General features: G+C 39.9%; 1 protein-coding gene across 1 annotated transcript; it reads left to right on the top strand.

Annotated features, from left to right (window-relative positions):
- Positions 1-1,226: 1,226 nt before the first annotated feature.
- On the top strand, positions 1,227-15,626 carry LOC309407009 (nucleolar RNA helicase 2-like; the record flags this gene model as incomplete). Its single annotated transcript, XM_082002404.1, has 15 exons — positions 1,227-1,331; positions 1,935-2,201; positions 3,458-3,533; positions 4,241-4,419; positions 5,941-6,058; positions 6,945-7,130; positions 7,687-7,832; positions 8,829-8,978; positions 9,609-9,770; positions 10,533-10,652; positions 11,483-11,556; positions 11,885-12,044; positions 12,352-12,486; positions 14,564-14,608; positions 15,420-15,626. The coding sequence occupies 15 exons, from the start codon at positions 1,227-1,229 to the stop codon at positions 15,624-15,626; spliced, it is 2,130 nt and encodes a 709-aa protein (XP_081858530.1).
- Positions 15,627-16,016: the final 390 nt, after the last annotated feature.

Below are 16,016 nucleotides of genomic sequence, written 5' to 3'. Positions count from 1 at the left end.
ACTTGTGCCACAGAAATAACAGCACGCTCCATCTCTCCTCTCAGAAAACAAAGCAAACGAACTAGATTGGCACGCACCTTTTTACTACAAAAATCGCTTGAATCCTCAGGTTCTCTCCATGTATCGTGAAGAAATCTCAGCTGTCCTTCTGAATCTACTTGGTGTGTTTATCTGGCAAGCAGGATTTAGTCTTTGCAAATTAAAGTGTGTTGGTGCAGGAGACAACAGGTAAGGTCAGTGGCATTGCTTAGAGAGGAACCCTGCTGCAGGCCGGCAGGCCCCCTCTGCTCCTGACCACCCCTTTCATTCTCTTAAGGAAACAACATCCTGGCAGCCTTCAGGATCAGTTTACAGCTTTTAGTTCAGAAGACTAATTTTGACGACTTAATCCTGATTTATTCCTGTAGCTAAAAGCGGATGGTGTGCGGTTCATGATGCTAATCACCAAAGGCTTGTGGTCCTTCTAAATCTTACAGAGGCACTTGGTCATACCGTTATTAACTATGTTAGGCTCTTTTACTATCGAAAACTTGTCTCCAGTAGTTACGGAGACAGAAGGCTAAAGTTGTAATTACCAGTTTTTAAAGTTATTGGAGATTTCTTTTAGGCAACGTGCCTCTGGCTGTGAAGAAGTGGAAGAAACTGCGTCTGTGCTGTCTGAGGCTGAGCAGAGCCCTGCAGCGCTCTCTCCTGTCCGCCTCAGTCCACGGCCGGCTGCAGTCACGCCGGTTCCGGGATTTTCCCCCTCAGGCTTGTCCAGAACTTCTCTGCCCTCAGCGCCTCACGCTGGCCACTGTCTGCCAGCAGCTTTTCCGCTTCCTTAAAACCCCTCCCAGGGGTTACACGCGCAAAGTGGGTACAGCATAACTCAAGCCCTCGTGGAAACGGCGCGGGTCGCCGTCTCCCGGCCCGCCTGATGGCGCTGGCCCGCCCGCGCCCGTCATGGCGGACTCCTCAGGGCGAGGGCGCGGAGCACGCCACGAGCTCCACTGCGTCTTTGGCGCAGGGCAGGCTGGGCCTTGCAGTCCGGGGGAGGGGGAGCCCCGAGGCATGCTGGGCCCTGGAGTCTGGCGGCGACGGCGACTGCCTATTGGGTGCCGGGCGACGGTTGAGCGGCGTGGCCCCGCCCCGCGTTGCCGGGGCAGTGGGCGGGTTCTGCTTCTGTCACACAGCGGCCGGCAGCGGCGTGGCGCGGCGCGGTGCGGTGTGGCCGGCGGGGAGCGGAGATGCCTGAAGCCACCCGGTTTAGCGCCAGCAGCGGGGCCGAGTCAGATCCTGAGTGCCCTATGGAGACCGAGTCAGCTCTGGAGAGCAGTCGGCGACGGCGCAAGGTACGGGGGAGGGCTCCGGGGCCTTCCGCGGCCGGGTACGGCCTGGCCGCGCCGCCTCGCCTCGCCTCGCCTCGCCTCGCCTGCACTCCGGGCCTCGTGTCCGGCGGGTTTCGCCTCGGGTCGCTTCCCCCCTCGCCGCGGTGGCGTGGGCCGAGGCGGGTCTGCGCGGCGCGGCCACGGGGCGTGCCGGGCCGGCCGGCCACGTGCGCGGCGGCGAGGCCTGCCGGGAGGTCGGCGGGCTGCACGGCCTGCGGCGCCGGGCCACGGTCCCCGCCTCGTGTCGGGACGGCCCCGCCGGAGGGTGTGGGCCTGCTGGAGCAGGCGTGTGGCCGTCCTCGTCGCGCAGCGGCCCGGGGAGCCCTTTTGGGTACAGCCTGCGTGGGGAAGAGTCCCGAAAATGAAGGCCTTGGTGTCTCGTGGTCAGGAAAATGCCTCCTGGTGGCACCTGCGCCGCGGCAGGGAGGGCTCCGTTGCTTTATACGATAATAACTAGAACATAGGCTTTTAGTTGTAACAGTTCTGTAACATCTTTGGTGTTTCGCGTCGCTTGGATCATGTGCGTGTGTTTTCATTTACGGCCGTGTTGCTCTGTGCCTTTACCAGAAGGAGAAAAAAGAGAAGAAATCTAAACGCCATGACAAATCTCGGAGGAGAAAGGCTCAGATGGATGAAAGTGAGCAGTCGGAGGATGACGTTGATTCCCCGAAACTCAAGAAATCGAGGACTGGAGTTAAACAAAACGGTGATACAAGAGAGGAAAGCCCGGAGAATACAAGATTATCTTCCTTAAATGCTAAATCCACCCGCAAAAAACGGCACAGCAATTCTAGTGAAACATCAAGTGGTGATGGTGACAGTGAGCAAGAGCAGGTAAAACTAAATGATTGATTTAGTTATAGTGATGTGTTTATCTTTCAACTCCTGGATTGCAACAAGGTTAAATGTAGAACGGGTTATCTTTCCTTTTTTTTTTTTTTACTCTAATCAGTGGAAAGACTGCTATAAATTTCCAGGTTTTAAAGCTACTTGAGCTGTCCTTTCTGTCGATTCTTTGCAAATATGTTAAATTATGAAAGACCTGAAGTTCTAGATCAGCGCACTTCAACACTTTGGTACTGTGGTAGCTGTTGGCAGATGGACAAGCTGCAGTGAGATGGTGCTTTAATATGATTCAGCATCACTAGATGTGATTGTAATTGCCACAAATGTAGCTTAATTGACTTCTTTTTGGTATTATGACTACTTTGCTAGTGAAAAAATAATTACTTGGTTTTAGCTAGTGGAAAAAGAAAAGTTGTGGGGTTTATGTATCATCTTATTAAATAGTAATTGTTAATATGATAAGATAGTTCTTAATGTAATAAAATATCATGTTGTAACAGTTGTGAAATCTTTTTAAGCCTTTCTGTAAGAATGTTTTTATTTTGTCTGACTATTTGTATTTGATTTAGGTTTCTTTAAAATTGCTTGACATGAACCACTTTTTTTTTTTTTAAGGGAAACACACTTGTTTTGAGAAGTCTTTATACCTGTATGTTCTGCTGCTGCTTGGTCTTGTTTCATGTTTCAGTTGATGCTTCACAAAGCATCCTGGGTTTCCATGGTTTCCAGGCTTAGCATTCTTTTCTTACACTTACATTTTAACAGTACGATGATTAAAATGCTATATGGAAGTGATACATTACTAAGTAGGTGCGTTTGATGCTCTACCTTGTAATGTTACTCATTTGGGAATCGATTTCTGTGTCTGTAAATCACTGTGTTGTATTAATTGTGAAGTAGGAAATACACTAGATATCAAGCCTGAATCTTGCATATTACAACATAATCTGTTAGGCCATTGGTAATTACTTAAAATAGAATGTTAAAATTTAATTATGAGTTTTCAGTGTTTTAATTTGGGTCTTTTGCATATACAGGGTTATGCCATTAGATATGAAGGTCACTTTTGTCTAACTTTGAAATATTAAGTAAAACAAAGAAGGCTCTTTAGGTGCAGCTGTGATACTGTTACTGAAAATGTGACCCTTGGGTATGACACCAGTACCTATGCCATTACCCTGAATTTTCTGATGGTCATATGATATTCACATGGAATGTTATCTGATTTATTGTTCACCTAACAGGAGATGACTGAAGAACAGAAAGAGGGTGCCTTCTCCAACTTTTCTATTTCCAAAGGGACTGTTCAGCTTCTTCAAGGTAAATTTCTTGGCATGATGTGACCACAGAAAGTAAATTGTCTTGTGTTTTTACGCTCAACATAATAGATGAGCTTTGAGATCTGTTCAGCTTGTGCGTATGCAAGCACAGATGCTATGCAGAAGGCATATTGATTCCCTACTCTAAATACATCTTTGAACATAGACTTTTCTGTTTGCAGTATTGCCCAGTTCAGTCTTTACAGTAGAATTTTAAATGACATAAAGCAAAACAAAAATAATTCTGTGCGAGAATTTTTCAATTAAAAGTTATTTCAGTGTGAGTAAAGGAAAACCAGTTATATTTAGTATCTTTGACATTAGTTTGTGCATGATTTAGTATGGATTAAGAGAAGAATAGAAGTGGTTTTGACACATTTTATTTGAAAGGAAGAGATTTTCATAGTTAGGTGGAGAGTATTATATAAATTAAGCCACACTACTTAAAGGCTTTTATTAAAGGCTGGTAACTTCATCTGTCCCAGCTAGAACTATGTTTGGTGGTATGAAGTGGGAGAACAAAATGTACAGTCCCAGGGCACTCTTTATAGATGACCTCTGTGGTTAAATAATTCAGCAGAGGTGATGACATAGTCCTGACTGACTTTAGAGTTGATGGAGGTTCTGCTTGGGATAACTTCCTCTGAAGAGCATGCAAGAACATTTCTAAAATGATCGTATTAAGGAAGTCTGTTGAAATTGTCACAGCTCGAGGAGTGACGTACCTGTTCCCTGTGCAAGTGAAGACCTTCGACCCAGTATATTCTGGCAAAGATGTAATTGCTCAAGCACGAACTGGAACAGGGAAAACATTCTCTTTTGCTATTCCCTTAATTGAAAAGCTTCAGGGAGACTCACAGGAAAGAAGAAGAGGCCGTTCACCGAAGGTAACTATTTTTAGTTAGAACGCTGATTTTGCTTTCTCTTATGTCTGAGTGATTCAAAATTTTAACCTGCTGGAAAAGTTCTTCAAGTTTATGCAGGGATAAGCTAACCTACATTAAAGATTCTTTGAAAGTCGTGTTTGTTGGGCTTTGCCTGCATCCTGTGCTGCCTCATACTCTCTGATCAAAAGTAAAGAGCCAAATAGCTCTATCCACTTGTCAATTCCTTTTTCCGTTTACAGAGAGACTGAAACTACAGGTGTTCAATGTGTTCCTATTCAATTTTGTTCAGTCACCTTATCTGTTCAGGTCCAGTGGTTACTGGATGCTTGTTTTTCTCTCAAATTAGCAGCAGATTAGTGACTTTTTCTGATTGATAAAAGCTGTCTACTTAAACATGTTTGTTTAAACAAGTAAATGGTGGGACGTTTTAAAAATAGACTTAGTTTTCACTAGGACCACCAGCAGCTATTGAAGCTTCTGCTCCAGAGAATGCAGATTCATTATGAGCTGTCCGCGTTCTGCTAGGGAATACCATGTTTTTTCACCAAATTCTTATGACACCCTCCAAAACTAGATAGGCCAAAGCTTATCGTATCACCATTAATAGTGGGCATATTTTATCAGTTTATTTTATCTTGTCACCCATCTAATAGATTACCTGAAACTCATTCCAAAACTGGTACTAGCTGTTTTATTTGCATCTGCCCATCATGTTGGCTAAGAACACTGGCTCTAGATTTGGCACAGTCTTGCGGAGAAGGGAAGGCTTTCTCCAAGGGAGTCACAAGCCTTAAAGATTTCAGGCCTCACTCTACCATACTACACTACTACTTTCTTTTTTGTAGTGTGTTTTAATGTTGAAAGAAGTAATAGGATAAGGATTTTAAGGTTCTTTTTGTCAAGCCACTGATGACAGGTTTAAGAGCAGTACTGCAATCACATGTTAAACTAAATCAGTTAAAACTCCTAGCTAGTAGCTTGTCCATCACCTGCAGTGAAGTTTGGTTGCTTGGTCGCTTCTGTGGGAATATTGGCACAGGCTCCAGAGCCATGCTGAGCACCAGCTTTGCAGACTGAACATATGTTTCCCTGAGTCACAGGGAAGCTGAGAGACTGTTGATCGCTTTTTCTTACACCTTCTCGCAGGACTGTGAAGCATTACTGAGCATGTGTAAAAACCTTTTATTATCCTTCAGTCATGTACTCAAACAGCACATGTGCATGTAGAAAAAAAACTTGTAGCTGATTTCTTGATAACAAGAGCTAAAGTTAAATAAGATTTAAGTATTTCCTGTCTATCACATTTGAAAAAAAGTTAACCCGTCCTAAATGAGTATGTGCTGAAGAAGATTAATGTTATGAGAGCCTTAAGCAGTGTGTTTCTGTAATCTTTGCTTAGATAACTATTTAAACCAGATTTTTTTAATTATGTAAATGGTCAGACCTAGATTAATTATTAGAAGTGTAGTGGTTTCTTGGCAGAAGCCATGTTGAGAGAACACGTGTTTGTCTTCTGTCTAGGTACTAGTTCTTTGTCCAACGAGAGAGCTGGCAAACCAGGTTGCCAAAGATTTCAAGGACATCACAAGAAAGCTAACAGTAGCTTGTTTTTATGGAGGAACTCCATATAATGGACAAAGTAAGTGACACTTATCACTAATAACTGAAATGTCATTTGACTGACATGTTTGAGGAATGCAGTTGGGTCTTTCCAAACACACGCTTTTGACTCAGGAACTGGAGAGTGTTCATGGGGAATTCAGTAGCTCAGAATGTATCTTATGGTGAGAAATAACTGTAGCACTCTTGTTTACTCATGCACTTTAATTTAAAGCGAAAGAGATTATACTGTGTGTATACAGAGTATTTGGGTTTAGGTTCTTGTAAACATTTATATTTTCTTTAAAAAATGTTTAGTCTTAGAGCTGTGAGTGGGTGTTGGGGTTTTTGTGTGATACAGGATATCTAGAGGATTTGTAAGGTAGAGAAGAATTTCTATATTGTGATGGTGTCATTTACTGTCTTGATGGTTGTAAACAAGGCAAATGAGAGCAGGAATGAGAATAAGCTCTTTCATTGTAGTGTATCCTGAGACATTAGGGATAAATTTTTTTTTCCCTGCAGAACTTCAGGAAGGAGGTGATTTCAGTAATTGGATAGTCAAATAAAGAAAAGTTTTTTTTAAGTTTCCAGTTAAGGTAGACAATTTGGGAAGAGCTAACTATTTCCAAAGTATGTTAAAAGCAGCTTTTTGTTTTGCCAGTTTATTTAAATCATGGGGAGAGGGAAGGGAGATGGGAAAATTTTTTTTCATTCAGGAAGAGCAGTAGAGCTTCTACTTTTTTTTTTTTCTCCCAAAGTTTTCTCCTCCTGTTTATCATTTGTTCTCACATTTGTAAGGGGAGTACTTATGAATGGTTTAAGAAGCCTTTGTTTCATTATTACTTAGCTACTATGTGTTTCTATTGTATAGACTGCTCCCTAGTTCACTGCTAATGCCTCTTCTGCTCTTTCCTGTTTATCAGTTGATCTCATGAGAAGTGGCATTGACATTTTGGTTGGGACACCTGGTCGAATCAAAGACCATCTTCAGAATGGCAAGCTGGACCTTACCAAGGTGAAACATGTTGTACTTGATGAAGTTGACCAGATGCTGGACATGGGATTTGCTGAACAAGTGGAAGACATTTTACGAGTTGCATACAAGAAGGGTAATCTAGATATTTAAACAAATAGTAGGAAATATTAGTGATAATTTAGCCTGCTAAAATTCAGATATCTTTTTCTGCAAGTTGCAAGGTGGCTTTGATTAGAAATGACTGAATACTATATATTGTAGGAAAGGTACTGTGAATGCGGTACATGAGGAAGTGTGGCGAAAGTGGGAATTGTTCATAGGACCTTTGCAAAGCTTAAAATACAGTACCTAGGGGTCTGTAAATAACTGTCTTTGATACCTATCTGTAAGTTGTACTTGGACTTCGTCCAGTTAAATGAATTAGAAGCTTTTTACCCTTTTCACCACTTGGAAATAGACTGGATTTTTGGTTATAGTAACTTTTTTCCTAATCCTGAGAATTATGTAGACTTTCTAGAGTATTTTTTTCTCCAGATATTAGTAGTGCATACATTTAAAAAGTAGAATTGTCTTCTTTATTTTATATACTGACAGTTGACCTCATATTTTTAATAATTTGTATAATTGACTTGTATACATCTGTAAGGTGAAACATACGAAGTTTGTGAAATGGTGTTCTGTGTTTTAAGATTCTGAAGACAATCCCCAGACGCTACTGTTTTCTGCAACTTGCCCACATTGGGTGTATGATGTGGCTAAGAAATACATGAAGTCTAGATATGAACAGATTGACCTTATTGGAAAAAGGACTCAAAAGGCTGCTACAACAGTAGAAGTGAGTAATGTCTGATGTGGAATGTTTTCAGGCCTTTTCCCTTTTCCTTTACACTACAAACAGTCGTCCCATCCTAAGGTACATTACCAGGGTTATGTTGCAAGTTGTGCCTTATGCTTAAAAAATAATTCTCAAAACATTACAGCTACTCAGACTGTTTCTAGGTTTAGGATCTGTCTCTCTTCTCACAGCATCCAGCAGCCTTATAGACATCTCGGGTAGAGTGAGGATTCAGTTAGCAGTTTTGTTGGTTCTCAGAGAAAAGCAGTATCTGATTTTGTGCAAGTACGAAGCAAAAGGCACATATTAACCATCAACATGGCTCTTTCAAATCACCATAGAAAGCACAGTCAAATTCTGTATTCTGTGTACAGGTTTTTTTTCAAACTTCCAGTGGTATCTCCGCTCACTAGGCCTTGGCTTGCTTTGCGGTAAATAACATAGCAAGGAATACAATACACGTATGCCAGAAACCTGAATTAATTACCTTGATAAAATAAGATACTGTTTCCGCTTAAGCATGGCTTAACAGTTACTTTGACAGATCAGTTGGTCACAACATAATTGTATCCGTGGGATTGAAAGAATGTTAATTTTGTGCTTGAAAAAAACTTTTAAGATACTGTATTTATTTGTTTCACTTTCTCTGACATAAAGTTGATAGAACTGGGATAAAATCCTGCACCCTTGACTGTCCTCGAGAGAAATCGTATAACATCTCCTGTTTTTTTTTCCCCCTTGCTTTAAAAAAGCAATTTGTAGACTGTCATCTTTTTTTTTCCTCTTACTGTAACTATTTTGCTTAATGTTATACTAATCATGGTGGATATAAGTGCCTTATGGATTTTATGTGTTCCAGGAACATGATTTAGCATATTTTGCCAATCAGGAAACTGTATTAACTCTTTAGTATTTCTGGATTTTTACAGTTTCAAGTGTATTAAAACAGAATCTTGTGTTTTTATGTAAGCTAAACACTGGAATTCTTTTCCATAGCATTTGGCCATAGAGTGTCACTGGTCTCAGAGAGCTGCAGTTATTGGAGATGTCATTCAGGTCTACAGTGGTAGCCATGGGAGGACCATTGTCTTTTGTGAGACCAAAAAGGAGGCAAATGAACTGGCTCTGAATGCTTCAATCAAACAGGTATGTTATCATCTGTATTAAGTAACAAAACCTGTCAGAGATGTATCAGCTCTATGTTGATACCAGACCTATGCTGAGTAAGTTTTAAAGTGATTAAAACACTTGTTATTGCTGAGATACAGGACTTTCACAATGTTTGGATTTAAAAAAAAAAAATCTTTGAAGCTGTAGTTAATTTTTTTTTTAGGACTATTTATATTTTAGTCCTTTAATTGGTAGTGGGGGAAATTAATATATTAAGAGAGACTAAGAAGCAACACTGTTTTGGAAAAGATGTCTAAATGAATACTAAGAAGGCCTGAGAAAGTTGCTGGTGACTATTTTGAAACAGCTAAGCCTTGCATAGATGGTGTGGATGACAAGTTAGAGCATAGTTGTTTTCACAGGTCACAGTAATTAGAGGTGGAGATGACACATGTTGCAATTCTGTTTTCCTACCTTTGTTAAAGGTCTTTGAGGTATATGAGTAAGAAATACTGAGTAAATATTGTAAGACACCTAAAATATAAACTCTGGTACTTCAGTTCTTCTGTGTCTTGTCAATAACAAGATGCTGTACCCAAAACTGACACATAAAATGGAGCACTGTCTTGGATTTTGGTACAGTCCTACAATAATACTGTTTTTCAGGATTGCCAGTCATTGCATGGTGACATTCCTCAGAAGCAAAGAGAGATCACGCTGAAAGGTTTTAGAAATGGTACATTTAAAGTTCTGGTTGCCACTAACGTAGCTGCCCGTGGTTTAGATATCCCTGAAGTTGACCTGGTTGTACAAAGTTCGCCACCAAAGGTAGGAGATAGTTATGTTACATGTCTTGTATAGTTTTGTTTTCAAGTAGTAAATGCTATCAGGTGATTGTATTCACCACACAGAGTATATCAGCATTGCATTTAAGGGTAAGAAATGTCCTGATATATAGAAGTAATTTCTTAAGAGGATTTTTTCAGACTGCATCACTGCCTAGTATGTTTAAAGATGGTTGTCTTAAAATGCTTTCTTTTAAGGCTGTTCAAAGCTTCTCCCTTCAAGGCCATGTATGGTGATTGCAGCCTGGAAGCAGTGGGAAGTGAAGAAGGCTGTTTGTCTTGCAAGAACGATTCACTAATTTGGGGCATATAAGAGGGGGGACCCCAACAGTGAGAACACTGGCTGAGTTAAGAGGGTTTAAAAGAAACAAGATAATTTTTCAGTGAATTTGCTATTAGTATCTTAGTAACTGTGCTCAAGTTGATATGCAAGAGAGTGAGTGGGACTGTTCTAGAGGTATACACACTCAAAATGCTTTCTCATGTTCTCTGTGGTGATGCCAAAACAAGACTTAGTTGACCCGTGCTCATGGTTCTGGCTTTCGAACTGTGATTTTTAGAGGGCTGTGGAAAAGCTTATTCACTTGACTTTAGTGAAACAATGGATTTTAATTTAATTTTCTGATGCAGTTATTTTGTGTTGTTCAGGCTTAACTGTAATAGCTTCTTCTATGTTACATGAATGCAATGAATTGATTAAGTTACTATAAATTAGATAAGTCATAAGGCTATTTATTTTGTAAAGGATGTGGAGTCCTATATCCATCGTTCTGGACGTACAGGGCGAGCTGGACGGACCGGGATCTGTATCTGTTTTTATCAGCGAAAGGAAGAACATCAGTTAAGATACGTGGAACAAAAAGCGGTAAAGTAGAGTTTTCTTCTAATCACGAGCACTCAAATGTAATGTGTTAGGGTAGCGTGTAAAATCTTCATGTTTTGTTCAATAGTCCAATTACAGAATAATGCTATAAATCATCCAGTTGAGGTTCAGTTACCTTGCAGAGTTCGGGTACCCAGTCAGTTACTGTGGAGCAGCGAGCGCACCGCAGATTATCATGTCCATGCTTTTTCAGCAAGTGTCACTAAGATTGTACCTGGGGAAATGAGAAAAAAGCCAGCAGGATTTCAGTTTAGTGTTCACCCTGAATTATTGTCCGATTAGTGATTTCTGTATGTATAGCTTTACTGAGAACCATTACTTCCATTTTTGCACTTTGCCCACTGTTCCATGTTTGTTTTCTTGCCAACGAAGTATTCATAATACTTAATTATGTGTAAATAAATGAGTAAAATATTGAGTAAAATGATTTAGTCTCAGCACAGAAAACTCAGGCTTATATTTAGAAAGGCTGTGTAACTTGTACTTATATCCAAGTAAACCATACTAAAATTAATTTGTAGGACTTTTTTTTTTTTTTTTTTTTCCTGGAATATGCCAAAGTGGTCTCTATTTCAGTTGAAGGTCACTGGATCATTTAAACTTGGTACATAAAAGGCTTTTAAGTGTCACCCATTTCCCTGTAAGCTTAACCTTGTAATTTCCACTAGCAAAAGTTGGGAGTTAAAAGATGAAAAAAGGAAGAAGAATAATAGATTTAAATGCTTGTTTCACTGGAGTACAATACTGTTTCTTTAGAACTAAATTATTTATGGTCCGCAACTTTCATCTGTATTTTGCTTTTTAAATTTCAGGGCATTACATTCAAGCGTGTTGGTGTTCCTACTGCAACAGATATAATAAAGGCTTCCAGCAAAGATGCCATCAGGTATGTTCAGTGACTCAAGCCCTGTTGTATCTTGCTCTTTCTGAAGGGCTGTTTGGATTGCCCATTGCTGTGTCTCTGAGCTCTCTGAACTGATCACTATTAAAGTCTTGGACTGGTGTTCAAAAAACGTGTGGATGTGGCGCTTCAGGACATGGTTTAGGCGACACAGTGGCGCTGGATTAATGGTTGGACTTGATGATCTTGAAGGTCCTTTCCAACCTTAGTGATTCTGTGATTCTGTGCTGTTTTTCTTCTATTCCAGAGCCTAGTAAATACTATTGTATAAGGTTGGTTTTGTTTGTTTTTTTTTTTTGCTTTAATTACTTAGGTGTCTGGATTCTGTTCCTCAAACTGCTATTGAATATTTCAAAGAATCTGCTCGGTTCCTAATACAAGAAAAGGGACCAGTTAATGCTCTGGCTGCAGCTCTAGCCCATATTTCAGGTGCTACTTCCATTGAACAGCGTTCCCTCCTGAACTCGGATGCGGTAAGGCTGTATGGCTTAATGTTTGTCTTGAAGCTGAAAAACACAGTACACGTCTGTGGTGTTTGAATAGAGAATCAGTTGTCTCCTTATGATTTTGTTTATGGGAACTGTATTTAAGCCACTAGGAACTACTAATTTAGTTAAAAGCAAGAATATAGTGGCTATAAATCTACTTGCTCTCCTGTAACTGTATCCACTTTAAAACTTAGTTTAGAAATTGTGAATTAGCAGGTTTTTCCTGTCTGATAGATGTGCTGAAGCTTATTCCGCTGAATGAATGGAGCATGCCCAATTTTTTACTCTTTAGGGATTTGTTACAATGATACTACGCTGCTCTGAAGAAATTAACAATATGAGCTATGCTTGGCGAAGACTGCGAGAATTGTTGGGTGATGATGTTGATAGGAAGGTGAACAGAATGTGTTTCCTCAAGGGAAAAATGGTAAGCTTTTTTTTGTGTCTTTGATACTGAGCTCTTCTGGTTGTAGCCTTTTCTCAGCAATTGTCAGGGGAGATATTTGGTCTTTTTTTCATTGTTCCAGGCTCTGTTGATAAGGTCATGACTCTGGTAGAAGGATGGGCCTCAGTGTTTTTATTAGGGCTTAGGCATCTCAGAGGCTTAGGGCTCTGCTCTGCTGACATGCTAAGGTGGTAGTATAATGCAGTATATAGCATGGCTGTAGGGATAGAACAGGTAAAAGGCGTGAACTGTGTTTACGGTGCCTTGATGAAAAAATATAGAAACAGGATTTGGTAGGACAGTCAGTACTGGGAAAGATCACAAAGTTACTTTTTGGGTTGTGTACTTGACAGTGTTGCAATGACTGTAGCAAAGCTTGCTGAGATGGCTATTTTGAACAAAAGGGATCCCCCTCACTGCTCTTTTCTCAGAATTCACGTGTTTTCACAAGGATGCAAACGTGTCTGTCCAGGATTATTTGTGGTGACACATAGGATAAGGAATGCTTGTGTCTTGCTTTTTGTGAGTTGTAAGGCATTATTGCTGATTTGCTCTGTCGTTGTGGTTTTTTTTTTTCTGGGTGTATTTTTTGATTCTCAATGTACCCAGATCAATAAAACAGAACAGAGACATGCTGTGATATTGATGACTTAATTTGCGTGCTGTCAACACATGCCATTCTCATATCTCTTCTTCTGCTGTTATTTTTTGGTGCTTTCACACACCTACATTTCCATGAATACTTCATTCATATCCATGTAAGTTTCCAAATGTTATTACAGAGAATGATTCAGTTTGTGTTTCCCTGTTTTTGTGTGGTTTAAGGTGGTGTGGGATGGGGAGAACAACAGACAAACTAAAAAGACCCCAAAACTGAAGATGAGTTGGGAGGACACTTCAGAGGCAGATGTTGAATGAACTTTTCTGCAGAGATTTGTCATAGAAGCATTAAGATTGCTATGAGAGCAGGTAGAATGGGTGCCTTTTGGGAGTACCAAAAGGAGAGAAATGTAAAAATGGCAGGTGTTGGTGGCACCGTGTTTGGCAAATCATCAAAATTACAGCACATCTGTATGCTAGTTGGTAAACTAGAAAGCCTAAAACAAGGGACAACCTGCACTTGAACAACAGTGGTTTTTGGTTTTGTTTTGTTTTTTGTTTTTTTTTTAATAAAAGCAATTCTTGTGTTAGGTGCTGTCTGTATTCCCTTCTACATTGCATCTTTGTGTAAAAGTTAACCTGCATGTCTTGCTGTATGAATTTCACACATAGTTCACAAGGTTTCTTGGCCAGAAACTTCTGATTTTAAATTTGACTTGAGGACACTTCTTTCTGTCAGTGAACTATTTTTACTATTTCCATCTCTGAAATTTTTTTAATGCATCCTTCACACATGATATTTGATGTTGCATTAATTGGTAATATTTGTTTTATTGTCCTTGCCTGTGCCCCTTTATTCACAGCGTTGTTCTGTATTTTATGTGTAGAACACTATCCACGGATGGTTTTCCCTACATCAGATGTATAATATTCAGGATCCAGATTGCTCATTCAGATAAAGAATAGCATTTTAACATGTTAATTATGTATTGTACTTAATCATTCAAGTAGTTTAACTTCAGATTTTTTTGTCTGAACCTAAATATTCAGTTTACTGGGGGTATACATTTCTTAGTACAGATTAAATCTTCTGATTTGAAAGAATTTACAAAATTACTAATGCAGAAGCCAATACACCACAGTTTAGGATGGAGGAGGTTATAAGCTATTGTTAAAGAGCAAGAAAATGTGAATTGGAAGTACTGGCTGTGCAGAGGAAAAAAAAATGTGTATATCTGAGGGAAACATTAAGGAAGTACAAGTATTGGTGTTTTGAGAAATATTGATGCAACTCTTTCCATGTTCGAAGATTTCAAAGTATCACAAATCCCTATTAAAAAAACCACTTGGAAATGTAAAACTGTTCTAGTACATAGATTTGTAGGCTCTCATTTTTTTTTTAGTTGCAGTCAATTAAAAGGCTAGACCTGTATCCATTAAAATTATTCTCTCTTTCTAGGGTGTGTGCTTTGATATTCCTGCAGCAGACCAAAAGGAAATAGAGGTACATTCATTGAAATTTCTGGTTACAGAAGACTGTAGATGAAACTGGCTGGACTGGGTTAAGCAGAAAACATTATGTTGCCTGTATTCTGCCTTTCCTAGTGGCAAAAGGAATGTCCTTGAAGGAATTGAAGAACAGAACAAGCATACAGTGTTCCTTTCCTAAAGTATACCCCGTCTCCAAAAATCTGTAGCTTGAAACTTTTGCACTGGTGTAAACAATCTACCCCTTGTTGCCTGCAAAGATTAATCCAGCAGCAGTAACAAGTGTCGTTACACTATAAAATCCCCTTTTTTCTATTCCTTGCTCCCCATTCTTTTCACCCAGACTTCTCCACAGGAAAGTGAATTCCAGGTTTTTGCTTGGCAGAACTAGTATTCCCATGCCAAAATACCCTAGATTTCCAATCTTTCCTTCAGGTATTTCTCCCTATACCCTCGTGCCCTAGCATTCACTCCTAAAACGATGTTTGGTTCTGGATTAGAGGGGAATTGAGGGGAGGGTGTGGATTTGTGATCAGTAATGATTACTGTGGTATTCTTAATGAATGAAAGGTGGGGAAAGAGTTTACTGATGAGGCTGCTCTGTAAAGCTCTAAGGTGGGTTTCCATTCTGTTCTACAGTATTGGAGGTGTACTCAGACAGCTGTAACTCTTTTTGAAACCAGTATTGACAACTTTAGTTAGAATCTTGAATCCCCTGTATTAGCTCACAATTTTGCTTTTTCAGTTGAGCGAATTTAGGAATTATGAAATACCCTGTAGTTGCTTTCCTAGAATTTAACTTGCTATGTCTGGCTTGATTTCAATAGGCAAGATGGGAAGATTCGAAACAATGGCGTTTGTGTGTGGCGACTGAGTTACCCGAGTTAGTAGAATCACAGCGAGGAGGAGGAGGAGGTGGAGGAAATGGCCGAAGCTTCTCAAGCTCCAGGAACGGGCGGCGTGGTAGCTCTGGTAGAAACAGATTCAGAAGCAGAGGTCAGAAACGAAGTTTTGACAGAGCATTTGATCGTTAACTTCAACAATCCAGAAATGGAAAAAATGGGACTGCAGTATTTTATATTACATTAAAATAGGCTGTTCCTCTGTGTTTGTACCACTTGGAAAAATCAGTTATTCAGATTTTTTTTTTTCTTCTCAGTACTACTTTGGTCATAAAGAAGATCCTGTTCACTTTAAAAAACACAAGAAAAAGAAAAACCTTACTGTTTCCTTTCTTTATCATATTGCCATCTCACCTGTAAGACCTAAATCTTTATTCTAGAATATGTCTGTCGCATTCAAAACTGTAGCCTGGCCCACTGTATAATGTATAGATCCTCACTGCTGGTCAAACCTGTACATTTTCCAAAAAAATAAAATCTTATTTTACAAGTTCATATCTTATGTTAGAAGGTTTTAAAAGC

Source organism: Phaethon aethereus (genome assembly GCF_964289735.1).
Source record: "Phaethon aethereus genome assembly, chromosome: 7".
Classification (NCBI taxonomy): Eukaryota; Metazoa; Chordata; class Aves; order Phaethontiformes; family Phaethontidae; genus Phaethon; species Phaethon aethereus.
The sequence above is the reverse complement of the archived record's forward strand: the minus strand, read 5'-3'. Positions and strand labels throughout refer to the sequence as shown.